General features: G+C 37.7%; 3 protein-coding genes across 3 annotated transcripts in view; 1 reads left to right on the top strand and 2 right to left on the bottom strand.

The window, feature by feature from the left end:
- LOC107601449 (uncharacterized) overlaps window positions 1–4944 on the bottom strand; it is a 15016-nt gene extending 10072 nt beyond the window's left edge. Inside the window, exon 1 of the mRNA XM_016293633.1 lies at window positions 4351–4944. Coding sequence (XP_016149119.1) covers window positions 4351–4581 — 231 coding nt within the window. The 5' untranslated portion in view covers window positions 4582–4944. The remainder of the gene's footprint in view (window positions 1–4350) is intronic.
- A 3092-nt stretch (window positions 4945–8036) lies between these two features.
- Window positions 8037–9513, top strand: LOC107601515 (microtubule-associated proteins 1A/1B light chain 3C-like). Its single transcript, XM_016293737.1, has 4 exons — window positions 8037–8255; window positions 8418–8473; window positions 8559–8665; window positions 8938–9513. Exons 1-4 carry the CDS (start codon window positions 8198–8200, stop codon window positions 9095–9097), a joined length of 381 nt encoding a protein of 126 aa, XP_016149223.1. The 5' UTR covers window positions 8037–8197; the 3' UTR covers window positions 9098–9513.
- Window positions 9514–11080: 1567 nt separating this feature from the next.
- On the bottom strand, window positions 11081–24956 carry LOC107601516 (EH domain-containing protein 1-like). Its single transcript, XM_016293738.1, has 5 exons — window positions 24245–24956; window positions 20951–21048; window positions 15625–16037; window positions 12347–12511; window positions 11081–12245 (listed from the first exon to the last, which is right to left on the bottom strand). Exons 1-5 carry the CDS (start codon window positions 24640–24642, stop codon window positions 11718–11720), a joined length of 1602 nt encoding a protein of 533 aa, XP_016149224.1. The 5' UTR covers window positions 24643–24956; the 3' UTR covers window positions 11081–11717.
- Between the last annotated feature and the right edge of the window lie 1823 nt (window positions 24957–26779).

Raw genomic sequence — 26779 nt, 5'->3', positions numbered from 1 at the left:
TTACTACAATAGGCTACATCAGCGGTTCCCAATTCCAGCCCATGTTCTGAAGTGAAGTAATGTTGTCTCTGGTCTGTGAGCGTAAATGTGTTCAGGGGCATGGCTTTGGACGGCGATTGCAGAGACGGTGGGACGTTAGCTTTCAGTGCTATCAGGCTAAAGTTAGCATTTTCCAAGATCTCCTACTGCACCTTTAAGTTAAAGGGATACTCCACCCAAAAAGAAAAACTCTCATAAGTGGGTTCATGAGTGTTGTGAAGCACTAAATCAGATGGTTTGTAGTTTAAAACTTTTAAAATATTAGTATTTTTCTCACACACACCGATTGTTTCGCTTCGGAAAACACTGATTCATCAGTTGGTTTCACATGGATTACTGTCATTTTCACTTTGTGTGGTTTTTGAAGTGTTAGCTTGGAGGGAACCTGAAAAAAGAATGTCATATAAATTTGGAACGACATTAAGGGTGAGTAAAATAAATAATTATTTTGGGGATTTTATTTCATTTAATATGCTCAACTAAAATAAGCATTCCTATTAGGGCTGCACGATTATGACAAAAATCATAATTGTCGATTATTCCCTTGAAATTGTAATTGCGGTTATTAATTACGATTATCACAATTTACACTGAATGATGTTTATACCATTGTTTGATGCAACTGCATGCCGTATTTTTAAATGAAAATAAACAAGCTGAAAACACTAACTGAAAAACCTTACTGAAAAACTCTTAGTGCTTTTCTATAGTATTAAGTGTAATGTAAAATATACTGTACATCGGATTGGTTTCTTCTTCAAATTATAAATTTATTTAAAAATATGAATGGTATTATAATGTTATACTAAAACAATGGAAAAACCCTTAAGATAACATGTAGAAAGAAAGAAAAACATATCTTAAGCGTGCAGAATAACATAAGTGGACTTTGAACGATTAATTGCCGCTTTGAACGATTACGTAATTGTGGCATCCATAATTGTAATTGCGATTAGAAATTCGATTAATTGTGCAGCCCTAATTCCCATCAAAACAATGTCCACAATTAAAATGAGATTTTATTTTGTGCTTTATCAACATGCAATAACACATTTACGTAGCGAGTAATGCATGTAGTCCTGAATTCAGAGATCCTCTTCTCGAAATACGATCACAGCTGTTTACTGGAGATGCATTTGAGACGCATGTTAAAACCTAATTTAAACAGCAATTTGTCTCAGCTGACCACTTGTGATTGGATCACCAGAGATGGATGTTAATACCAGGATAGAAGTCATGTATCTGTGATGTGTATATATTTACAAAACATCCCCTTACACACCTGTAAGGGGAAGCTAAGCTACATCATTAGCCAGTGACTTTATGATGTCTAAGCCTGCTTTTCTGAGAGGATTTTAAACAACTAATAAACTGAGATCCTTCAAGGGAATGATTTGTTTAAAGTTCAGAAGTTTTGAATCGCTTATCTATGTGAAGTGTTTACTGGGGTTAGTTGTTTGTGATCCCCAACCTCCCCCATTGCAAGGAATCTCCCTTTGCAGCACTTCTGAGGAATCCCATCAAACCAAGAGACTATTGTGCATATCCTGTTAAGTCCGATCAACCTTCTGTCAGACTTTTAAACAGACAATGCAGGTGATGCATTGGCGAAATGAAAAAAGTCGGGGGAGGGCTGTTAATAAGCAGAGAGCGGAGAAAGGCAGATGATGAAACAAAGGAGAGAGGGAGAAAAAACGGGGGTATAATGGGTATTGAAAGAGACTTTGACCAGGCTTATCTCTGCTTCAGCAGTTTACCCACAATTCCTGTATCGGACTCTAAAAATATATATGGAAGGAAAAACATTCAGAGTGAAGAGTGAGCAGGACATGAAGGTGGAAAACTCAAGGAGGAGGCCATAAAGAGACTAGATGGCAAAGGAAAAAAAGAGTTTTGAAGAAAAGTAGAGAGCACAGGAGATGGGTTGCCTAGTGAGACGAACAGCATGAAGGAGGCATTTCTTATGTGAGACCCCCTCCCAACCACCACCACTCCTGGATTTAACTGCCTCCCCCACTTCACTTCAGAGAACTGTCAGGCCTCTCTTCTCTTCCTGCCCTCTCTCTCCTTCTCCTCTCCTCGCCCACACATCCGATTTAGCAGCAATACTTTAACTCTGTTTTTGCTGGTGGAATATGAACGAACACGTGCATTGCCACTTCCACATGCATTTGACAAAAAAAACACTTCTGTGGTACTAGGGTGACCATACATCCTCTATTTACCGGACAAGTCGGGTCGGGATTTGAATTGGCTAATTTGTCTGGGTTTTGGCTTTGTTTTCGTGTTGACGTTCTCTCTACAGTCCTCATACATTATATGTATATTTGCATTGCTTTGACCGCTCTCTGTAGATTCCACCTTCTCGCACGCCACAATTGGTCGATTATGTGCAATGCCTGCATGCTACTGGTCAAACTACTTTTCAGTCATTACCTTCAGCAAATATAAAAACAATAGGAGCCAACACCTGGACATTTTAGGCAATTTAGGAATCCCAGCCAGGACATGTCGAAGACAAAGAGGACATAGTCACCCTGTGAGTTACTTCAGTTTAATTTTTTCCTTGCCACAACTGAATGAAGTGCGTAAAGACGTATAATTTGCCTATAAAAGTCCAAATTTGTTCATATACACTCATGAATACATCTAGATAGAAACTATACTGCATTATCTCAGTATACAGTTGCAATTTTTTTTTCTTAATTTCACCAGGAGAATTGGAAGAAGCATTTGCTCAGTGGGGGAAACCTGATACGGATCTCACGCAGAACGCACTGGCCATTTTCCAGCTACCGATCAATTCATGAAGGAGTGCTCTGGCACATGGAAACTGCATTATATGAGGCTAATGATCCAAATGGACATAAAATAATGGAAATAATGAGATGAATATCCAGTCAGGCCAATGGTTCCATCGGCAGAGGAATTACTCATTCAATTCCCTCACTGACACAGGAAACGGCTTAATGTCATATTTTAATAACAAGGTGAGTCTTGTGGGAGGCAGCAGGAAGACAGCTTTTCAGCCAATGAATCAGAGCAATCAACCCTTTGACTGAAAACATATCATATATTGTAACAATCTAATAAATCAACGTCAGTAAAATGAAAGACTATATGCATATTACTATGAAATCAGATGCTGCATTCAGCCACTGCACAGAAGTCCATCCTAGCGAGGGGTTAACATATCAGTTGCTCTGCATGGTTCTCCATCTTTCTGTCCATTTCCCTCCATCCTCTCTCTGGGCGAGGTGATATCTGTGACGCCGACAACAGAAACATTTCTCCATGTGGTGTTTATGCAAATGGAAGTCGCGTAGGTGGAGAGGCAACAACATTGCCCCGATGATGACTAATACTTTTGTCTCATGATACATATTGCGGTTTCTCATGCACACATTTTGCTGGACTGAATAGCTACTTGTAAGTGTCCTTTAAAAGCCTTTAGAAACTGCGAAAACCATTTTTTTCATGCCATGAAAGAAACGCTCTCAATTACATTAAAGTAAATTTTCTACATGATGGCAGGTGAAATTAATTTAATATCAACGCAAATCTATCCAGCTCTGAAATATTTAATGTATGTTGGTGAAATGCCAGTGTATAAAACCATGCAAAATTTGTCCAAATTATTTCATTATTAAATAAAGCATTTTTTCCCAAAATGCTGAATTTGGAAAAATATGGAAATATTACAACAAATACAACTGCAAAATCTTACAATTTGTTGAATTTCAATCAAATATTCTAAATATTAATCATTTTATTCTGTCTGCTTCTATAAGCCATTGAATGAGATTAATATATTAGTAATTTGGTTATGTCCATTTTTTTTTGTAAATTGTTCTCATATTGTCCAATGATTCAACTTACCCCCAACATGAAGCAATTACTTTTTTCTGATGTCATATTTCAGTTTTCTAATAGATGCTTTCTCATTTCACTTGATAGCAGACTTCCTAATATATATTTACATTTTCCTTGCCCAGAGGCCAACTTAAAAATGACACAGCTTACCCCATTCCCCCTATAAGACACTAGACGGTATTTTGTATTGGCGTAATCAACATGCATTGTATGCAGGGGCCCAAAATAGCTGTGCACTCCAACTCAACCTTGACACTTTAAACCATTCTGAAATGTAAACACAGCCGCGTCCTGTCTCGGTCATGCAACCCGAGCTCCACTGAATGCCACTGTCACCGAAACGTTTAGCAGGTGCAGGGTTCCACCTCCATGAGGAGATCAAAGTTAAAATTACGAGGAACATTATGTTCCTGTGGAATTTCCCACGACCCCACTGACCTGTTGCCTGCGGGAGGTTGCGGCACCATCTTCGGCGGCGGTCTCCAGTCTTTCCCCCTGGTGAGCGGGTGCTCCATTCATGTCCAGTACCGCATCCACCATCTCCAGCTGTCGTCCTCTGAGAAGATCCAGCTCCATTACGCCGGCCAGAGTGGCTTTCAGCCGCTCTCCGATACGAACCCGCTCGCTCCCTGACCATAGCGAATTCATGCAACCGCGGCGTCCGGCCATCGTGCGCGCAAAATCGGTTTCGAGGCAAACACTGTGGTCGCCGGTGAACGGAAAGGCTCACTGCTCGCCTCTAGCCAGAGCACCGGCCATCAATGCAGCATGAGCGCCGTGCGACATGAGCAACACCGGAGCAGACGCTTAAAATTCAGAGCCCGTAACAATGTATCACGAAAATGCAGTACGGTGGCAACTCAACTTTCGCACTGAGGCACATGTAACAAAGGCATACTTTTAAGGTCTTAAATTACACCACCGAAAAATCCTTTCCCACCTAACCATTTAGAGACGCCACGACCATCACGTCGGCTATCATTCGATACGACGATGATGAGAATTGAATCATATGCGACAGTCTTGCACACAGCTCACCGCTGTGAAGAAGAAAAGAGTATGAATGGGGAGGAGTTAGACGTGAAAGCTCGCTGCTGATTGGCCGGGGAAGTTTTCGAACAGAATTGACTAGCTTTTTTTAAGACGCGGAATGTGAATCTGCTAGTTAGTACGATGACTGTAGTGTTGAGACTGTAGCGTGGCAAGACTTGTTGCCTAATATTTACCTGAAATATAAACCTGAATTGTGTTCATTTATCAAATTTAAAGACAAAATTAGCGGAACCGATTTTTGATTCACCCTAGTGACTCGAATCTATTTCAATCTTTGAATTCGTTCACTAGAACGATTCTTTCGCGCACAGAGGCAAGCAAAAAATGAGTCAGTTCATGCAATGATTCGTTCACTTAAAACATTCACGAACCACTGCTATAGAAATATTGGATCACTTTCAACTATACGCAAATAAAGAAAAAAACGATGACCCACATTGTGATTTAAAATTGTATGTTGTTACTTTAATGACGTGTATTACCCTACTTTGTGTACTTTTCCAAATGATCAAATATCCGCTTGGTTTTGTTGGTTTCAAGCCGTTGGTTCCTGTATCTGCTATGCGACGAGAACGTCCAATGTAGTCACAAACCTCAAAGACAGTTAACCAGCAGGTGACAGTATCTGCCCGTCTAACCTGCGCCTATACAAACAAGATTTCCATAATCGTTTAATCACCTATCATTCTGACACAAGGGTAGGAAGACAGTCAAATATAGGTTGGATATTACATATAGGCCTGTCCATGTTGAATAGCTATAGAGTTTAGTTTACAGGCTACTGAAATCAAATCACAAATGATCAAATCACAAAATCACTTGTTTTAACATGATTCATAGAATAATGTATGTCAAATCAATTTGTTAATGTAGGCTATAAAACAGTTACAAAATGCGATTCATTTGTCTCTGAAAGAGTATTCTTACGTTTAAACGAAATATATGAAACGGGCCTATAGCACAATATTTTCTGCATATCAGTTCTTTCTTTCTTCTTTCATCACCCTCTTAAATAAAACTTGACTATTCATAAGCAAACTTCCTGCTGAAACCATAAAACTAAATGTGAAACCTCAAACTCTGGCAGCTCTCTTCCACTTCAGGTTTTTTATCCTCTTTTCCCTTATTACCCTACTTTGTGTACTTTTCCAAATGATCAAATATCCGCTTGGTTTTGTTGGTTTCAAGCCGTTGGTTCCTGTATCTGCTATGCGACGAGAACGTCCAATGTAGTCACAAACCTCAAAGACAGTTAACCAGCAGGTGACAGTAGCTGCCCGTCTAACCTGCGCCTATACAAACAAGATTTCCATAATCGTTTAATCACCTATCATTCTGACACAAGGGTAGGAAGACAGTCAAATATAGGTTGGATATTACATATAGGCCTGTCCATGTTGAATAGCTATAGAGTTTAATTTACAGGCTACTGAAATCAAATCACAAATGATCAAATCACAAAATCACTTGTTTTAACATGATTCATAGAATAATGTATGTAAAATCAATTTGTTAATGTAGGCTATAAAACAGTTACAAAATGCGATTCATTTGTCTCTGAAAGAGTATTCTTACGTTTAAACGAAATATATGAATCTGGCCTATAGCACAATATTTTCTGCATATCGGTTCTTTCTTTCTTCTTTCATCACCCTCTTAAATAAAACTTGACTATTCATAAGCAAACTTCCTGCTGAAACCATAAAACTAAATGTGAAACCTCAAACTCTGGCAGCTCTCTTCCACTTCAGGTTTTTTATCCTCTTTTCCCAAATGTTCTTTCTGTTTTAAAAATCCTAATCATTTACCTAATCTATTTTGAATACATCACACTGATGTGAACACCTTTAAGTCAGATCCATCAAAATTCATAGGCCTATAACTTTTCAACCTGCTTTGAAATTTCAAGGTTTAGCTAAGTTTAACTATTAAATAGTTAAGTTTAAACACTTTGAACACACTTTTAGCCATCAGTGATTCAACAAATATATAGGCTGGTGGTGAGCCAGTGAGGTGTATAATGTTTAAAGAGTTTAGTTTAAAGTAATAGCCTATGTCAGACCCTGTTGTTATCTTGGCCTTGTTATTGTTTCATATAATGTTCATCAGGCACATAATGTACACTACTGTTTATTTCGTATCTCTTTGACCTCATTGAGAGTGAGGGCATGGTGTGGATGGGCCTTATGGTAGGGTAAGTGGGAAAAACTGGCTTTTGTTCCAAAAGGTGCTTGGGCTTGGCTTCTGTTTCAATATGGTTATGCAGTCCTTAACACCATACTAACTTCATTGTGTTTAGGGCTCAGTCATCAAAAACACAAGTGACAGTTCACCCAAAAATGCAATTTCTCTCATCATTTACTCACCCTCCTGTCGTTCCAAAACTAACCGCGTGACCTTCTTTCTTCTTCAGTAATAGCCTATGTCAGACCCTGTTGTTATCTTGGCCTTGTTATTGTTTCATATAATGTTCATCAGGCACATAATGTACACTACTGTTTATTTCGTATCTCTTTGACCTCATTGAGAGTGAGGGCATGGTGTGGATGGGCCTTATGGTATAGGGTAAGTGGAAAAAACTGGCTTTTGTTCCAAAAGGTGTTTGGGCTTGGCTTCTGTTTCAATATGGTTATGCAGTCCTTAACACCATACTAACTTCATTGTGTTTAGGGCTCAGTCATCAAAAACACAAGTGACAGTTCACCCAAAAATGCAATTTCTCTCATCATTTACTCACCCTCCTGTCGTTACAAAACTAACCGCGTGACCTTCTTTCTTCTTCCTTCTTCGGAAAATAAAATATTTTACTGTATAGTGTTTGTATGTTATTTTCGTATGTTACCTTTTACATTGGATAACTGTGTCTACATGATTAAATTAATATAGTTGTGTTTTGTTTTAAAGTCTTGTTTTACGGTTTAAACTTTTGACAAAAATTCTGTGATTTCATCTCTTTTTCAGTACAAAGAATGCTTTCAAAACGTTCAACACCCTGCGGCATAAACGGCCTACTTGAATATGCAGCACATATGCTTGTGTTTGTCCCGTTAGTACACACACACACACACACACACACACACACACACACACACAGACAGACACACACACACACCCGTATAAAGGCCGAGCCCCGCGAGCTGAAAGCAGGCGTTTTAGACAACCTCCACCCGTGGGTACTTCAGCCCGGGCACAGCCTCCTCATAGCTCACCATCGTACAGGTCTCCAGTCAGAATGCCTCCCTACGAGAAATCCATGGAAATTACGCCTTTCAAGCAGAGGAAGTGCCTGGGTAGGTCATGACATACATAATTATTTTTAGTTCTTGTGGTTATAATAATTTCAGAAAATCTCAGAAAAAATGCAACAACAGGAAAAGATGTCTACGCTTTTTTTTTTTTAAATATCTGTGCTAAGTAAAACAATTTTCCATTTTTTGTTCTTCCAATTGCAGCAACAAGAAAAGACGAAGTCTGCACTATTCGGTCTAAGTTCCCCAACAAATTGCCGGTAAGATATATTTTTAAATATGAAATGTTTAAAGAAAAATGAAACAACGGCTATTTCACTTCAGAAATTTTGTTTTGTATTTTAGGTAATTGTGGAGCGATATCTTCGAGAGAAAAAGCTCCCCCTACTGGACAAAACCAAATTTCTTGTCCCACATGAGCTGACATTAGGGCAGTTCCTCAGTCTGCTCAGGTGTGTAGACTCTCTCTCTCTCAATTATTTGATGCAGTTTTAGCTGCATGTGTCAGTTTCTGCAGCTCAAAAGAAAATGAGTTATGGCTTGTTTTCTTGAGTCAGCGTGAATGTGTGTTGTATAAACAGTGAATCAGACCTGTGCTGCTGTGCCACGTTGCTTCAATCACTGGATAGCTGCATGAGGCACAGCCTGAAGTTTCAGGCACTTTCAAGTTATTATTTTCAGTAATGCCATTTTCGTATTTTCTGTCTCGCTTTTTCTCTTTCAGAAGTAAGATAGTGCTAGAGGCATCTCAAGCTCTGCATCTACTGATCTCAGGAAAGAATATGTCCTGTTTGTCAGCCAGCATGGGAGAAGTTTACTCACAGTTCAGAGACCCAGATGGCTTCCTCTACATAACCTATGCATCCCAGGACATGTTTGGATGAAAAGACCCTCGAAAATGAGCATGACATATAGATCACCTCAAATACCTCCAGACCGATGCCTCTCGAGATCATAACTCGCTATTGCTGCTAAATGAAGACTCTCACTGTGCATCACACCTAAAACCCCACAGACCACCAACACTTGGCTGAGAGGACCCTTCTGACCTCATTTCTTAGTAGTTTACATTTCTTGGAGCTAATGTTGAAGCATAATCAGTAGCTTTGAAAGAGGTTACAACTGAGCTGTCTAATATGAAGAACAGAAAAGTGATTTCACTTGCACTAGTTCTCAAGCCGCTCAGTCATGAGGCTCTATCACAAAAAAGGAAGTCCTGTCCCTGAAAGGACCTGGGATGTCCTGTTACAATGAGACAGGGTTTGTTCGATGCTGGTTTCCTTTCCTTGTTCTTTCTGTGACTGTGCATCTGTTCCTAAAACAAACACAGAGGAGACGGGACCAAAAAAAAACTATTTAAGCACCTACTGGAATGAAAATGAGTTCAACAGTCATTTTGTACTCAGCTCCAAAGCAGTTGGAAAATTCCTCAATAAATCAGTTTAGTTCTATTAACTGAATGTCTGGTTTTATTGATTCCATATATTCTGTTAATGTGGTTTATTCTGTTCAACAGGGAACTAAGATTAACATGGTGACATACACTATGGGGTATGGATCTAATTAGCTGATTTTTTAATTTGGTTATTTATTTGTAATGGGCAGCTTAAAATAAACAATATGGCCAGTAAGTGATCATTTAAATACTCATAAACATGCACAGAGCAGTGAAGCAATTCTCTGCTAGAAATCTGTCAATGCTTTTTAGTCTCACACCTCTTCTAAAGATGCATCACCCTTTTACACATGGCTGTTATTAACCAGCATCTCTAACAGAATGGTTTAGGTTACGGTGTCAGTAAGGAGGAGGTGCTAAACGGGTCAGGTCTAACAAATTATATGGCATTATATGAATTGCATGTTAGTGTCCCTCGCAATGCAACTAGGCTCTCATGCTTTATCCGTATCTAGCAAAGCCATTTTAATTTAGGATTAAGCACAAATATAGGACAAGTTAATGGTGGTAATTTTAAACCCTTCACATCTGCATTCTTACTGTCACTTAGGACATTACTGGGAACTTTAGCACCTTCATGCAAAGTGTGTTGTGAAAACAGAATGCATAAACAGAGAAATGGCAATGAGAAAGTTCAAACGGAGGTAAGCTGAGGTTTTTATGGGGCAAAATGCATGCTGATAGTATACAGTGATATTGAAATGCACATACCACTGCCAAAAGAAAGTAGTATGCATATTAAGTTAAATATACTGTTCAAAAGTTTGTCAAATTACATTTATTCATTTATTCCTGTGATGCCATAGCTGAAATTTCAACAGCCATTACTCCAGTATCACAGCATCCTTCAGATATCATTTTAATTAGCTGACTCTTTATCGACTAGAAAGTTCAAAAGAACGATGTTTACTTGAAATATATATTTTAGTCTTTACTGTCACTTTTGATCAATTGAATTCTTCCTTGCTCAAAAACAGCATTAATTTCCTCTAAAAAATCTTACTGACCCCAAACTTGAAACCTCTTGAGATGCATCTTAAATAATGTAAACAAACCAATGTGGAACCAATAGGTGGCCTTTTTCCTTTCAGCCAAAAAAAGTGTTGCATGAGGGTTCACATTACACCAAACTAAGATAGTAAGTCAGCTGCATAAGAAGAAAAAATCTGCAATCAACTCCCAATAGCTGCCAAAGGAAACAAGACTGTACAGTAAAGCACCTCAACATAACTTGATAAACAGAGAGAAATATGATGCTGCCATTTTATTACAGCCATTCCAAGAAGACCTTAGATTTTTCCCTCAAACTCAATAACTCTGTTTGGTGTTTGTTTCCAAATGTTTCACTACACACTACAATTTGGAAAATGTTTCTAAATGCAGAAAACTCGAGCAGTCTTTGAAGCACAGCTTACAAATAAACTTTTTTTTATTGGTCTATGTAATTGCTGCATTCAAATGAAGGTGAGCATTTCAGATCACAAGATCCCAAAGGAAAGTAAAGATACACCCTCAAAATTACAGAATACATATATTGATATATAGTTTAGAGATATTAAATCGCAACGGTATTAAAAAACAAACAAACAAACAAACAAAAAACAGATAAAATAGCTCTAAAGGAAAAGAATAAGTTAAAGAAGTTTTGCCAAAAAATAAAATAAAAATCATTTTGGAGTTATATACCATATATGGAGTATTTTCACATTTTTTAAATTCAACTCAATCTTTGCCTGCTGCTTTACAACCTCATTCAAATGCCCATTAAACAGTACCATAGAAGTTATCATAGTTACTCATAGTGGTTTCTCCATTTCCAAGCCATTTTAAAAATTAAGCAGAAGAAAGAAAAGGTCTCTCACTTGCACATAAGTTCTTGGTTTGTCTTCTCAGTCCTATCATTCTTAGCCAAGCATTTTTTAATAAGACAATCGAGTTCCTGAAGACTGGTTAGTCAACTGAATGGTCAAAACAAGCTAGAAGAGTGGCTTGGGCACTTTGGAATGTAGCTGAGAGCCACTGAAATACAACCGATTCAAGCCAGCTCTTCAATTCTGCTCCTGCCGTTTGGAAGGTGGCACAAGGTGAGCAGGCAGTTTGGCCGGAAGCTCGTGCCCCTCAAGCTTTACCTTAATCAGGTGATTCGCAAGCGCAAACTCTTCATCATCCAGATAGCCATCTTTGTCAACATCTGCCAGAGTCCAAACCTTTCCAAGCACTGTGTTTGGCAGCTTGGACTTCACCAACTCCTTCTTAGCCGTGGCACCAGATATCTTCCCATTAATTGGTGAGAGCGTGTAGAATATTTCGTCATAGGATGGCTTATCACGGCCCACGATCCATTCCAGCTCATCAATGCCTTCACCTGCACCTTCTCCATATCCATGACCAAATGGCCCATTCATGGTTCCCTCAAATGCACCACCCTTCACTGACTGGTTGGTCATGGCAGCCTCCTCCTTACGGACCAGCGTCATGAGCTTAGCGATGTCATTACCTAGCATGCCTTCCACTGACTCTAGCAATTTTGGCTTAAAGGCAGGAAATTTGGTGAAGTCCTGAACAGCTAGCAACTCCTGCAAAAAAAAAAAAAAAAGATTGTGTTGTGTTTTTATTTTTTAAAGAAAATATCTTTATAAAACCTTAATTCGTTGGATAAAAATTCATAGCTTCATACCTGCATTTTCTTTAAATTAGGAAAGTCTCCCGGTGAAATGTTGTGCTCTTTCTGAATCTTTTCATATATAGCGCCCAAGTTGTTAATAAGCTCTTTCTTCTTTGAGTCTTTCCCAAATACACTTGGCATCTCTTTCTTCAGAGCACTGATAATGTAAGCATGCACCTAAAAGGAAAGTATTCAATGCACTCAAATTAAATACAAATAGCATTTGTGGAGTTTAGTGTGTCAGAACTACACTTCTCACAAGTATTAGGTTCTTCCATAAAGTGAAAATAAGAAGTGAAACTCAAACTCAAAAAACAAAAAAAGTACACTTATTGGGGTTTAAAGTTCATAAAAATATCCAGCTAAAAGGCATTTTCATGGACCAACACATTGAACTTCAATCTTCACAATCAAGTGGGGAAAAAATTAAATAACTGTTTCCTATTTTGATATATTTTAAAATGCAAGTTATTAAATATAAGTTATTCCAGTCTTCAGTGTCACGTGATCCTTCAGAAATTATTCTAATATGCAGAAGAAACATGCATTGTTAGTATCAATGTTGAAAACAGTTATATATATTATAAATGCCTTTTCTATCATTTTTGATCAATTGAATGCATCCTTGCTGAATAAAAGCATTAATTTTTTGCTTTTTTTTTATGTTACTGACCCTAAGCTTTTGAATACTAGTGTAAATGTGCAAAAATGTCATAGTTTCACCTTAGCGAGACGTGCTCTTTTGATCAGATCATTGAGTTTCCGCAGAGCTGCGTTTTGGGGAAGACTTTGAATATCCCGGAAGAGGTCCTGCTCCTCTGCTTCAAACAGCTTCCTGTTATCTGCGATCAGAAGTGGCTGAGCCCAAAACGAGCCGATATACACTCGGACCACCTCAGGGGTGTTGATGATCTTCCCCAGTGACCACATGAGGGCACCATACACCCTCATCAGCTGCTGGGTGCTGATCTGGTCAGCTTTGTTCAGAACCACACGCATCTTGTCCTCATGGTTTTTCAGGGCCTTGATCACCTCTGAGAACTCATCAGAAATGTCCAGCTTGTGGGCGTCGAAGAGCAAGATGATTCTGTCCACTCGTTCTGCAAACCACTCAAGAACTGCGGCAAAGTCATAGCCTGCAATTGAGAGAAGTTAGAAAGATGTGCATTAGATTGGGCCCTAAATCAAAGCTCAGCAGGGCTGCATGCAACATGCTTTATTATTAGAAATGAAGGTCAGGGATAATGGATTTGATTAGTGACAGCGTCATCTGATCTCAGTGAATTCACATAATTGTAAATAGCAACTATAAAGCCATGTATTCAGAGAGAAAGAGATCTGCTGCCTGTGAAATCCCTGGGTGTAGAGGAACTGAAAGGGACCCATCATCATTGTGTACCTATTTATTTTCAGTAGAGAACCTGTGGCAGTACTGGCAAGGTAATAACCAAAGAAAAAATATATTTTTAGGAAAAGAATGAGTGATTCTTTAACCTATAAAATCATGACGTAAATTGTGGTTTTTGGACATTTATGAAAAACTATAAGCAGAAAGAAAAAAAAACAACAACAACTTGAGTGTAAACTCCAAAGATTTGCATCAAAGGAACTATTAACCAAAATCAGCAATAAGACCATCAAAACTATAAAAAATACACATGATATGAATATGAGGTTAATATAAAATATTGTATTTTAAAAATTGAAAACAAGAAAATTTAAATCAATTAAATGATTATGTTTATTCTAAATTATTATATTTAATTCTAATACTTTAAATTAATAAAAATGTTCAAAAGAAAAAGACAAACACTATTTTAACCTACAATGATTGTAACATAAATTGTTGTTTTTGAAAGCTGCATTTACATTTTACAGGAAGACATTTATGGGAAAACTACATACATTACATACAAAAAAAAAAAACCATGAGGTTATAGTAAAGTGTAACCTGTTACCAGGCTGTCAGAATAAAGAAAGAAAATATGGTATGGATATGAGGCTTACAAAAAATAAATAAAATAAATAATCCATTACAAAATTTTTAATTAACACAATCAATTAAATGTTTATATTTATTTTAAGTTATTATATATTTTAATTTAGTTCTCTAACATTTTAAATTAATAAAAATGTACAAAAAGAAAAAAAAACTTTTTTAAATGATCACTAGATAAATAGTTTTTGAAAGTTGCATTGAAAATCTACACAACCCCTTGGTTTGAAAAGGCATGATACTACTGACCCAGGAAAACATTTATGAAATTCAGAAAGAAAAACAAAAAAATTATCACAAACAAAAAAAACCTGTGGTGGTCAATGAGAGGCGCTTCTGGGAAAACTGCTAACATTTTCCGAGAAAAATCCCCCATGACCCTGTACCACACAGGAACTTTTAGTTCCACATTTTAAACTGGATGCCAGCTCATGACCCTATTTCCAGCCATTCACCGTAGACACACCTTCCCACAAGGATGACCTCCAGCTGCAAAAGTAGACGCAAGTGGCACAATGACATCATAATAGCAACCCAGAGCAACACATAGAGCACAAAGGCCGTTTGAGATGCAGTCAGACAGAAATGCTCAAATAGCCTTTCATGCTTAATCCCATATAGCCACAACTGTGGGACAGTCTGCTGTGTCTCTGCTGGGACTAGTGGTGAGGAAGCCTCAGGGTCTGTAGCATGACTGCTGTGTGTCTATGGTAAGCGGGGCACCTTGATCTCAGTATCTGGTTACTGGCTCAATGGGCCCCGGAAGGGACAAAAGGGTCACGTGACTTCTTGAGACATATTCTGTAACAATGCCACATTTCTGTTTCTTAACCGCTGTCTCTTTGTGATCTGTATCTACAGTGAGTTGACATATGGGCCAACTCAGCATTTCCTTCTGATTCTTCCTGTTGAGAATGAGAATGGGGTTCAAGCGTATTATCAGATAGTATTAGTGTGGAATAGGGCTGGGCGGTATGACAGTATCGTTACCACGGAATAAAGTGTCTATCGTTAGAGATTTTGCCATGTCGTGCATTCTCAGTTTGCAAATATATCTGCGTAACAGTACTATACTTAAAAGTTATATACACCTTTGAATGATAAGGAAACATTCATGAATGAGAAAATAAAGAGTGGGACGCACTTGATAGAGTTATTAAGTGCAATAAGCAGTGAATAAGAACTCAATTCGCTGCTCGTGCTGACTAACAGCGCGCATTGAAAGCCCCTCTCATGTTACTGACCCTAAGCTTTTGAATACTAGTGTAAATGTGCAAAAATGTCATAGGTTCACCTTAGCGAGACGTGCTCTTTTGATCAGATCATTGAGTTTCCGCAGAGCTGCGTTTTGGGGAAGACTTTGAATATCCCGGAAGAGGTCCTGCTCCTCTGCTTCAAACAGCTTCCTGTTATCTGCGATCAGAAGTGGCTGAGCCCAAAACGAGCCGATATACACTCGGACCACCTCAGGGGTGTTGATGATCTTCCCCAGTGACCACATGAGGGCACCATACACCCTCATCAGCTGCTGGGTGCTGATCTGGTCAGCTTTGTTCAGAACCACACGCATCTTGTCCTCATGGTTTTTCAGGGCCTTGATCACCTCTGAGAACTCATCAGAAATGTCCAGCTTGTGGGCGTCGAAGAGCAAGATGATTCTGTCCACTCGTTCTGCAAACCACTCAAGAACTGCGGCAAAGTCATAGCCTGCAATTGAGAGAAGTTAGAAAGATGTGCATTAGATTGGGCCCTAAATCAAAGCTCAGCAGGGCTGCATGCAACATGCTTTATTATTAGAAATGAAGGTCAGGGATAATGGATTTGATTAGTGACAGCGTCATCTGATCTCAGTGAATTCACATAATTGTAAATAGCAACTATAAAGCCATGTATTCAGAGAGAAAGAGATCTGCTGCCTGTGAAATCCCTGGGTGTAGAGGAACTGAAAGGGACCCATCATCATTGTGTACCTATTTATTTTCAGTAGAGAACCTGTGGCAGTACTGGCAAGGTAATAACCAAAGAAAAAATATATTTTTAGGAAAAGAATGAGTGATTCTTTAACCTATAAAATCATGACGTAAATTGTGGTTTTTGGACATTTATGAAAAACTATAAGCAGAAAGAAAAAACAACAACAACAACAACTTGAGTGTAAACTCCAAAGATTTGCATCAAAGGAACTATTAACCAAAATCAGCAATAAGACCATCAGAACTATAAAAAATACACATGATATGAATATGAGGTTAATATAAAATATTGTATTTTAAAAATTGAAAACAAGAAAATTTAAATCAATTAAATGATTATGTTTATTCTAAATTATTATATTTAATTCTAATACTTTAAATTAATAAAAATGTTCAAAAGAAAAAGACAAACACTATTTTAACCTACAATGATTGTAACATAAATTGTTGTTTTTGAAAGCTGCATTTACATTTTACAGGAAGACATTTATGGGAAAACTACATACATTACATACAAAAAAAACAAAAAAACATGAGGTTATAGTAAAGTGTAACCTGTTACCAGGCTGTCAGAATAAAGAAAGAAAATATGGTATGGATATGAGGCTTACAAAAAATAAATAAAATAAATAATCCATTACAAAATTTTTAATTAACACAATCAATTAAATGTTTATATTTATTTTAAGTTATTATATATTTTAATTTAGTTCTCTAACATTTTAAATTAATAAAAATGTACAAAAAGAAAAAAAAACTTTTTTAAATGATCACTAGATAAATAGTTTTTGAAAGTTGCATTGAAAATCTACACAACCCCTTGGTTTGAAAAGGCATGATACTACTGACCCAGGAAAACATTTATGAAATTCAGAAAGAAAAACAAAAAAATTATCACAAACAAAAAAAACCTGTGGTGGTCAATGAGAGGCGCTTCTGGGAAAACTGCTAACATTTTCCGAGAAAAATCCCCCATGACCCTGTACCACACAGGAACTTTTAGTTCCACATTTTAAACTGGATGCCAGCTCATGACCCTATTTCCAGCCATTCACCGTAGACACACCTTCCCACAAGGATGACCTCCAGCTGCAAAAGTAGACGCAAGTGGCACAATGACATCATAATAGCAACCCAGAGCAACACATGGAGCACAAAGGCCGTTTGAGATGCAGTCAGACAGAAATGCTCAAATAGCCTTTCATGCTTAATCCCATATAGCCACAACTGTGGGACAGTCTGCTGTGTCTCTGCTGGGACTAGTGGTGAGGAAGCCTCAGGGTCTGTAGCATGACTGCTGTGTGTCTATGGTAAGCGGGGCACCTTGATCTCAGTATCTGGTTACTGGCTCAATGGGCCCCGGAAGGGACAAAAGGGTCACGTGACTTCTTGAGACATATTCTGTAACAATGCCACATTTCTGTTTCTTAACCGCTGTCTCTTTGTGATCTGTATCTACAGTGAGTTGACATATGGGCCAACTCAGCATTTCCTTCTGATTCTTCCTGTTGAGAATGAGAATGGGGTTCAAGCGTATTATCAGATAGTATTAGTGTGGAATAGGGCTGGGCGGTATGACAGTATCGTTACCACGGAATAAAGTGTCTATCGTTAGAGATTTTGCCATGTCGTGCATTCTCAGTTTGCAAATATATCTGCGTAACAGTACTATACTTAAAAGTTATATACACCTTTGAATGATAAGGAAACATTCATGAATGAGAAAATAAAGAGTGGGACGCACTTGATAGAGTTATTAAGTGCAATAAGCAGTGAATAAGAACTCAATTCGCTGCTCGTGCTGACTAACAGCGCGCATTGAAAGCCCCTCTCTCAGTCAGCATGTGAATTAGGGCTGCATGATAAATCGCATGTGATATTTAACGCGCATCATCAGTAAAGCCGGTTCTGTAATCAGCGGTAAATCTCCATCACGTGCGTGCTTTCACATGGAGTAGCATTTACTACACAGAGCCATTGTTCACTGACAAGCTGCGCAAAATATGATCGTGGTTTTGCGCAGCTTGTCAGTGAACAATGGCTCTTTCGTGTTTTATTGTGCTTCAATGGTCTAATACGCGCACACAATTATCTCAAAACGCCCATTGTGTGGAGCATTCACATAAACACAGTCAGTTATGTGTTAAATAAACGTAAACAGTTGGGTGAAAACCGGATGTGTATTAGTATATTGGATCTTTTCAGTTGGTCTTAAAGGGACAGCAGTAGGGCTGTGCGATTAATCGAAACCGCGATTTGAGACGTTGCGATTTCTTAATCGCAAAGCCTGCGATATGGACACGATATTACTCTGTTCCAGAGCATATGCATGACTGCCAGCCTTGAGTTGCAGTCTTACTAACCAATAGAGTGAGCGCACCTCTGTTCTCCCCAATCAGCACTGCTCTAGCCAACGGAGTAAACACCCACCATTTAAAAAAACAAAAACAAAGCGGGAGAGAGACAGAGTGGGATTATGGCGTCTACTGGGTCAGATCGATAGTTAGGCAAATTAAAACTAAAGAAGAACGTATGCAACTTAAGCTTCGAAATGACAGACAACGAACAAAAAAGGTAATTTGCAAGAGCTGCGTATCGGTTCTGTTTTCAGTACTGGAGAATAAAAGATTCTTAGATGTTTTTGTTAGTACGTGAATGTTATTTTACACATTTTATCTCCCCAACTGATTAATTTGAAATAAGTTTATGATGCATGTTCGCTATTTCCAATTCAGAAGAGCGCACACACAGCCTGTGTCTGTGAATGCTTCTCATACTTGCTCCTCTCTGCCCCACGTGGCGTGAATCCCGCGTCACGGACGAGCCATTCATGCTTACCGCACTCATGCAGCCTGTCTCGTAATGCTTAGAACCCCTCCCAAAACACAATAAAAAATGTAATGGATTTCAGGGTTATAATGGGAATTGTATTGGTTTTAATGTAAACTATAATGGTGTCTATTTGATGGATTCTATTGGTGGGATGTAATCTGGCAGATGGCAACCAATAGAACAACAGTAATTCCTATTGGAATAATGCCCAAAACAAAAATAAATTTTGTAATGGTTTAATGGAAACTATAAGAATTTCTGTGATAGTTTCTATTGTTTTTTTCAGCAGGGTAATAATACCCATACTGTGCTGCACATTATTGGCAATATTGAGCTGAAGCTTGACTTTGCAAATTTAAAATTGCAAATCAAATCGCAATCTCTGTCAAAAAAAAAAAAAAATCGCAATATTATATTTTCCCCCAAATCGCACAGCCCTAGACAGCAGTCTAATTTGCCAGCTGCTGTCTGTCATTATTAATATTAATCTCTCACTGCACTTGACTGAATCACTTTTGGATCTTTAATAAGTTCATGTTTGATTGATACAGTGAAGACTGTGCAATGTTTTATTTATACACTTTATTCAATTTCTGTAATATTTCTTACTACACGTTAAATAATACTGTAGCTGAATAAATTAAAAGTTTATTTCATATTTATTTGTTCTATTGCGTTTGTAATTTGCTTCTTTTTCTTATTTTTAATAATGAGATATATATTGTTATCGTGAAATAACATTTCTCATATCGTGAAGTAAGATTTTGGTCATAACACCCACCCCTATTGTGGAATATTGGACAACTCAACAAAACCCATGTAAAACCTATGAGTCGTATGATGATTAAACACTTCTCCACCCACAAAAATCTTTTCAGTGGTATTAAAAGAGGGAACTGGGAACAATGTGGTCAGGATTATATTGGCACAATAGTTTTATCGCTACAAACATTAACATTAGGCCAGAGGTTTGACTGCTTTTAGATTGGGGATTTATGCACAGTGAACAAACTTGCCCGAGCAGCTGACATTCTGTTTTATTTTTGTTACATCTTCATTTAATGAAGTACAGCATAAATTACTATTATTAGTGGAGAAAAGATATTCAAATATTTCCTGTATTATAGAAAATCCACTTAAGATTTTACACAAAAGAGAGAGGAGTTCACAATAAAGAGTCAGACTCCAAAGATTTGCATGGAATGAACTTAAGTATTACACTAAAACACACTGAAGAATAGTTTTCTACAGAAATTACACATAATAAACTAAGGCCCAATCCCATTTCTACCCCTTCCCCCTTCCCCTATCCCTCTGTTTTGTGCATTCATGTGAAGTGGTAGGGGTAGAGGGAAGGGCCAGATAGCCCTTCAAATTTTAATGAAAAATAATAATTTGTTTTATACTACAATCTTGTTCGTATTTACGGACCTAAAATTAGTCCTATATTAAATTTTTGTCAAGAGAAGTGACAAAGAAGAAAGAGTACTAAAATACATTAATGATAAAAGGCAAAGTATTCCGTGTAGAAAGGAATGATCAATTAAAAAATGTCAGGATATAAACAAGTAAATCTCAAAATGATGGATATGAGGGTGTATAAGAAAAATTTAAACAAAACAAAAAAACAATTATGAATATTTTATTATTTAATTTGTATAGAATTTTATATTATATCATGTATTTTAATTTAATGATTTTCATTAATATTTTAAAGTAATACAAATTTGATAAAATAGGATAATGTTATTATTATCATTATCACAAATAAATAATATGTAAAAAATAAACCAGAAAGCACCCAAGGCTGCTGACCTCTGCTGATCCTTTGTTTTTCCCCTGACAAGATGCCTGGAGTATCGATGATACTGATGCTCTCCAAGACAGGGTTGTTTAACTGAGCACACATAAACCTGCAAGGAGAGAGAGAGAGAATGTCATGCAAGGAAAGCAAGTGTACTGTACAAGAGACTGTAACAGGTTTGGTGAGATTTGAAGCCAAAATATTACACCACTCTCTTCCTCCTCTTTCTTTACATTGTCTGAAAATACTATGGAGAGCAAAAGTAAAAATGTTTGACAAACATATTTTATTAACAAATCAATATTTAAACATATGCGTGGGAAAAAACATTTGGGCAAAATTTTATAAAAACCACAGGATTTTTTTTACTTCCTCGTTTAACTACATAAATGTTTCAGTCAGCATGAGATCGGGACTTCAGTTCAAATCTCAAGAATATCAGTCTCATAATTCTGTAACAACAAGAAATGAACTTTGCTTATACAAAGATGTGGATTGTTTTCAGATATTAAAGGGGTCATATGATGCTTTTTTAAAGATCATTATTCTGTGAATTTGGTGTAACAGAATATGTTGACATGCTTTAACGTTCAAAAAACACATTATTTTTCAAATACTGTACATTATTGTAGGTCCTCTAGGCCCCGCCTCTCTCAAACGCTTAGTTTTCTACAAAGTCCCTTCTTCCGTCAAGCGCAGTCTGCTCTGATTGGCCAGCTGACCCAGTGCATTGTGATTGGCCGAACACCGCAAGCACTCGTCGGAAATGTAACGCCCCTTACCATAATCGCGAGCTTCATCTTTCAAATAAATGTAAAGACAGAGCCCGAAAGGGGAACAGAGTCGCGTGACAGACACAGTGATGAAGCTGGTATGTGTTTGCAGTACACAAGCTACGGTTAAGACAGCTGACTCCACTGTGATGTGACCCTCTCTCTCTCTCTTGCTCTCTCTCTCTCTCCCTCTCTCGCTCGCACACACACACACAATGCGCAAAACTCCGCATTTGAACAGTCAATAGCAAATACTTAAACTAATAACAAAACAGTAGCTGATTCAGAAGTGCCAGATTGTCATAGCAAAGTCAGAATTTAACTTTGATAAAGAATATCTCTTTGGTTTTGAGACTTTAGTCTTTGCAACTTCACGGATCTTATCAATGCACAATCAGCTTGTAACACTCCAAAGAGAAAGGAAAACTTGAAATCGCATCATATGACCCCTTTAACAGTCTTTCTTCCTGTCAGCGTACAGCACAGCCCAACCAAGTGAATCTCTGTCACAAGACTGAAGCTTACAGCTAGAACTTTCTTAATGAAGCACAGAAACCACTAGAATGAAGCTGTTTCCCAAAGACATCAAAAACAAGACATCGGATTAGGACATAAGTAGTATTCCCTAAAAAAATAAAAAATTATCTCCAATGGTTTTGCTGCAATTACTTAAGCTTGTTTAAAGGCAAAACTTTAATGCAGGCCATGACAAGGGACTGCAAAACTGGATATGTTAAAGAAAACAGACAAAAACCAAAGGAGGCTTCATGATTACATTTCATTGTACTGACTGTTTGACAGCTTTTGTGTCATCTAATAACAAACTGAAAAAATTAAGATTTGGATGAGAGACACAGAATAGAACATGCAACACTAAAACAGCTTACCCACCCTTTTCCACCAGGCCAAAAAAAGTTCCTGGAAGACGCAATGTAAAGTATCATAAAGTATTATTAAATTGGGCTGATAAATTAGGTTACTAAGTATTCCTTTCAGTAAGAAAGGACAGGCAATCCTATGACAAAATGTGCTGAACAGTCTGCACTATTTACACAAATTCCCTGTTATGCAAAACAGAGGAACTTCTCAAATTGATATATGCACACGAGTTTCACATTTTGAAATATTCAGAGGTCTGAAAATGGAACCAGTTTATGCTGCTTTTATAATCCATAATTTCACAATGACCACAAATAACCACGTGACCAACACTAAGAGTGGAAAAAAGGGAAATATCTTCAGAATGAAATGCCATTAATATTATTTTGTGGGTTTTATGGTTCTCTGGTTGGGACCAAATATTTAATTCTGCTGCATCAGCCTTGAATTTTTGAACAACATATGGTGGAGCGCTGGTAATCCCAGCCTGCTTCAATCTTCTTAAGTAAGACTCAACATCTGACACCACCCAGAAATCTGCTACAGTTATTTTACAGGGAATGTGGAAGTTGTTCAGACTGGCATCACATAACATCACACATGTATTGCACGTGGGCTAAATGTCCTGGTTAGGTGTTGCCTCATGTACTGTAACTGTGTGATAGTAGGTAAATTAGCTAAAACCAACTGACTAACAGCTCAAGACAAACTCCAGTTGAAGAACATGGCCTGTGTGACACCTGTTCTCAGCATATGCCATGATGACTCAATCCAACACACACGGAAACTATGACACACAACTTTCTAGAAACTGAATGACTGAATTATTGTGAGGTCATAATTAAAAACAAATGGATACTGTAAAGCTCATTTTGTCTAAGTTACTAAAAATACATTAAAATGCAATTAATGTAAAAGGATTTCTTTTGATGAACATTATTATATATTTATTTTTCTTAAAAAAGGAAAGCAATTATGTTTCAGATTATTCTATTATTATTGCTATTTTATTCACCACTAATCTGTTTACTAAAGTCAGTGACAACCAACATGCAGAAAAACAATCTGCTGCCATGTGACAGGAAAACCATAAAACAGAGAGGACCCATTTAGACCCTCATGACTGTTTCAAGGTGTATTAAAAAATGATTATACAGTATGTTATAAACAAATTACGTTTCTGAAAATATCAGCTATTTAAAAGGCAAGTTTTGTTAGGCTCAAATAGAGCAACTCTAAGAAATTATATATACAGTCACACACATGTGTTTTTTACTGTATGGTTACACTATTTGACTTTTTAGAGTCAAGATATTTGTAGAAAATCTATGCATGTTTGTTTTGCTTTTGTAATCAACAAATACAAAAACGACAAGAACTTGGCACGAGTGTTTTAAACGAGATCATCTCGATTTATCATTGGTCCATGTGTCAAACATTTGCCAGAGGTAAAAATAACTGAGTCGCTCGAGTCCGCAACTGCAGTTTTCTAAAGGTCAATGAAGTGACACGTACTTGACCGTAATTTCCTGATTCACAAACATACGGCAAGCCTTAGCTTAACCCAAACCACACCTTGTCACTCCATATACAGTCACAATTTAGCTTTTTATCAACGGACCCTTTATGTTACATGATACATGGGCGTATTACCTATTGAGGAAAGCGTTTCCAAAGGCGTTGAGTTTTCGGAAAGGCTTTTTTGGATCCACAACCAGCGCATTGCCAGGTATCACGCCTTCCTGTTCGCCGTGCATAACCGCGATGAAGGAATCCGTCGTCGGCTCGGGGCCTATCCTCATCCCGGGGAAATCCTGCTCCATCAAATGCCTAATGAAGGTGGTCTTCCCGGTCGAGTACTGCCCCACCAGCAGCACCATGGGCTTGTTGTCAAAGTCCGCATCTTCTAAAGCCGGTGAATGGAAGTCGTGGAAATGATAGGTGTCCTCCAAAGGGAAGAGTTTGGTGCGGTAGAGGCGCTTCAGTCCCTCCGACACGTTTTGGAAAAGTTCTGGGTCTTTCTTTCCTTCTCTATTAGACCAGCTGAACATGATGGTCGTTATACGGCGATTCTAATTCGAAAGGAAACGGCTTCTGCTTTCAAATGTTCGCCACAAACCCAGGCAACCTCCCGTCGAAAGTTTGACTGTCCCACCCCTGCACAGCAGCCACCTCTACACTCCGGCTTGACGCAGCACTTCCCCCTCTGGCAAACCCCCTGAACTCTAACGCAATCAGAGCTTGTTGCAACACTGCTCTGTGACTGTACGTCGTTTAGATTAACGCTGATCTAATCGGAGCTCAACTTTACTTGTATCTAAACCGACTGCGGTTTGCATGCAGAAACTTCTACACTTCATAATAAAAGCCTTGGTTTTGCAAACACAAACGTAATCATTTATTCATGTTGGATTACCAAAAGCATTAATATGAGAGAGGTAGGATTGGACCATGCATAATAAATACATTGACATGAAATCGCCAGATATGGAAGATAAAGACAGAACCATTAAACACCAAAAACACTGTGGCTAGTGGCTACGTGGCTCTTATGTTATTTCTAAATGTATTTAATGCACATTTTTTTCAATTTTTCTATTGGTCAGTACTTTTCCCATAACTTTTCTGTAGAACATGATTCAATAAATACATTTTAAACAAACATAGCAGCGTAGGTACAACCTAATTATCATTTTCAAAAATATAGTTTTCAAAGTAAAGCATATTTCAGCTTCGTGAATATCAAGTCGTCGATAATATCTATGTCTTTCTTACGGTCAACGTGCAAGGTTGGGAATTTTCCAACGTTTACACCATCAAGACATGTTTAAGGCCCATTAAGACATTTTAATATAAAAATAAAAAAAAAACATTTGTAAAAAATAATTCAGAAAATTAAAACGATTAATAGAAGGGCTGACACTTAAACATGAAAAGTTAAGTAAATGTGTAAGGCTCATTCTATTTTAATATGAACCACAGAGCACTGATTAGACAACAGTGTGCTCTTGTGGACACCAGTGCTAATCACACGGTAAACAGACATTGTTGCTGTTGCACAATACAAACGGAATCGTAGCTTTACCTCAACTAAAGGAAGGATTTACCACGACAGCTCTCACAATGATACTTTATTTTTATTTTTTTGCTATTCTTTTTTGCTAAATAGTACATATATCTAATTATTTCTAAATGCACAATTTGTTCATTTTTACAAACCATGTTTTTGTATGACCAGTGATGATGACGTAAATGTTACATATTTGTAAATGTATTCAGATGCATTAGATGCACTATAATACACAGTTATGTGTGCAGGATAATAAGGCATGCTTTAGAAAGGATTGGCACAGAACTTCCGGCTTCCGTTACATGTGACTCTCTGCAGGTAACAGCTCCTCCACTGGCACTGCAAAACATTTCCACATGGAGTGGCTGTTACACCCAGCGAGCACCAAGAGCAGCTCTCAACACTTCCTATGCTTGTCCAATGTCCAACTCATTTTATTCTATTAAAGATAAGAGATCCATGGTTAGAGGAGGAAAAACATAACCAATAAAACAACTCCCTGCTTGACACAACTACAAATAGTCGTATGATTTGAAAGGACAGAGAAACTCTGCAGGTTTTGAATGTGATGTTAGTAATGCTATTTATTTGCACTGTTAAAACCTTTCATTTGCTGATCTCTTTCTTATAAAAAGTCAAGGACTTTGACATATTGAACTTTACCCAAATTACGCCTTGACTATAATAAAATAAACATTAAAACATATTCTTTGTCGACTAGCCTACTACTACTAAGTATTTTGAAGTATTTATAGATGTTCACTCAGAGTCATTTGGTAATCCAAATTCTTCCCAAAAACTAAACTTTCCAAAGTCGCATAATTACTAAATAAAGTACTAATGATAATTGTTAAAAAATAACTCACCCTTGTTCTCCTCTGTATCAAAATGCAGAAAGAAACTAAGGTTGAAGCAGCATAATGATCCAATAAAACACACACATGAGTGGAAAAAGGGTGAAAAGGCAAACAGAGGGTAAAGAGTAGCATGTGTGATCTCTTGTCATTCAGAAGAAGAATGCCCCAGAGTAAGACTGTTGGCAGATTAATTATTATACATTTATCCAATAAGTAACAAGCTATGAGGCCCATCCCATACTGCACTGTTTGCACATCCAC

The sequence above is a fragment of the Sinocyclocheilus grahami genome, unplaced genomic scaffold, assembly GCF_001515645.1.
Source record: "Sinocyclocheilus grahami isolate Dianchi unplaced genomic scaffold, SAMN03320097.WGS_v1.1 scaffold306.1, whole genome shotgun sequence".
Lineage (NCBI taxonomy): Eukaryota > Metazoa > Chordata > Actinopteri > Cypriniformes > Cyprinidae > Sinocyclocheilus > Sinocyclocheilus grahami.
This window is presented reverse-complemented; position numbering and strand designations above follow the sequence as displayed.

Excerpts from the sequence above, each read along its gene's own strand:
- LOC107601515 (XM_016293737.1), top strand. The coding sequence starts at position 8,198 with ATGCCTCCCTACGAGAAATCCATGGAAATTACGCCTTTCAAGCAGAGG. Across the intron at positions 8,256-8,417 it reads CAAGCAGAGGAAGTGCCTGG|CAACAAGAAAAGACGAAGTC; the intron begins GTAGGTCATGAC and ends TTCCAATTGCAG. Across the intron at positions 8,666-8,937 it reads CAGTTCCTCAGTCTGCTCAG|AAGTAAGATAGTGCTAGAGG; the intron begins GTGTGTAGACTC and ends TTTCTCTTTCAG.
- LOC107601516 (XM_016293738.1), bottom strand. The coding sequence starts at position 24,642 with ATGTTCAGCTGGTCTAATAGAGAAGGAAAGAAAGACCCAGAACTTTTC. Across the intron at positions 16,038-20,950 it reads AAAACAAAGGATCAGCAGAG|GCTATGACTTTGCCGCAGTT; the intron begins GTCAGCAGCCTT and ends TCTCAATTGCAG. Across the intron at positions 12,246-12,346 it reads CTAATTTAAAGAAAATGCAG|GAGTTGCTAGCTGTTCAGGA; the intron begins GTATGAAGCTAT and ends TTTTTTTTGCAG.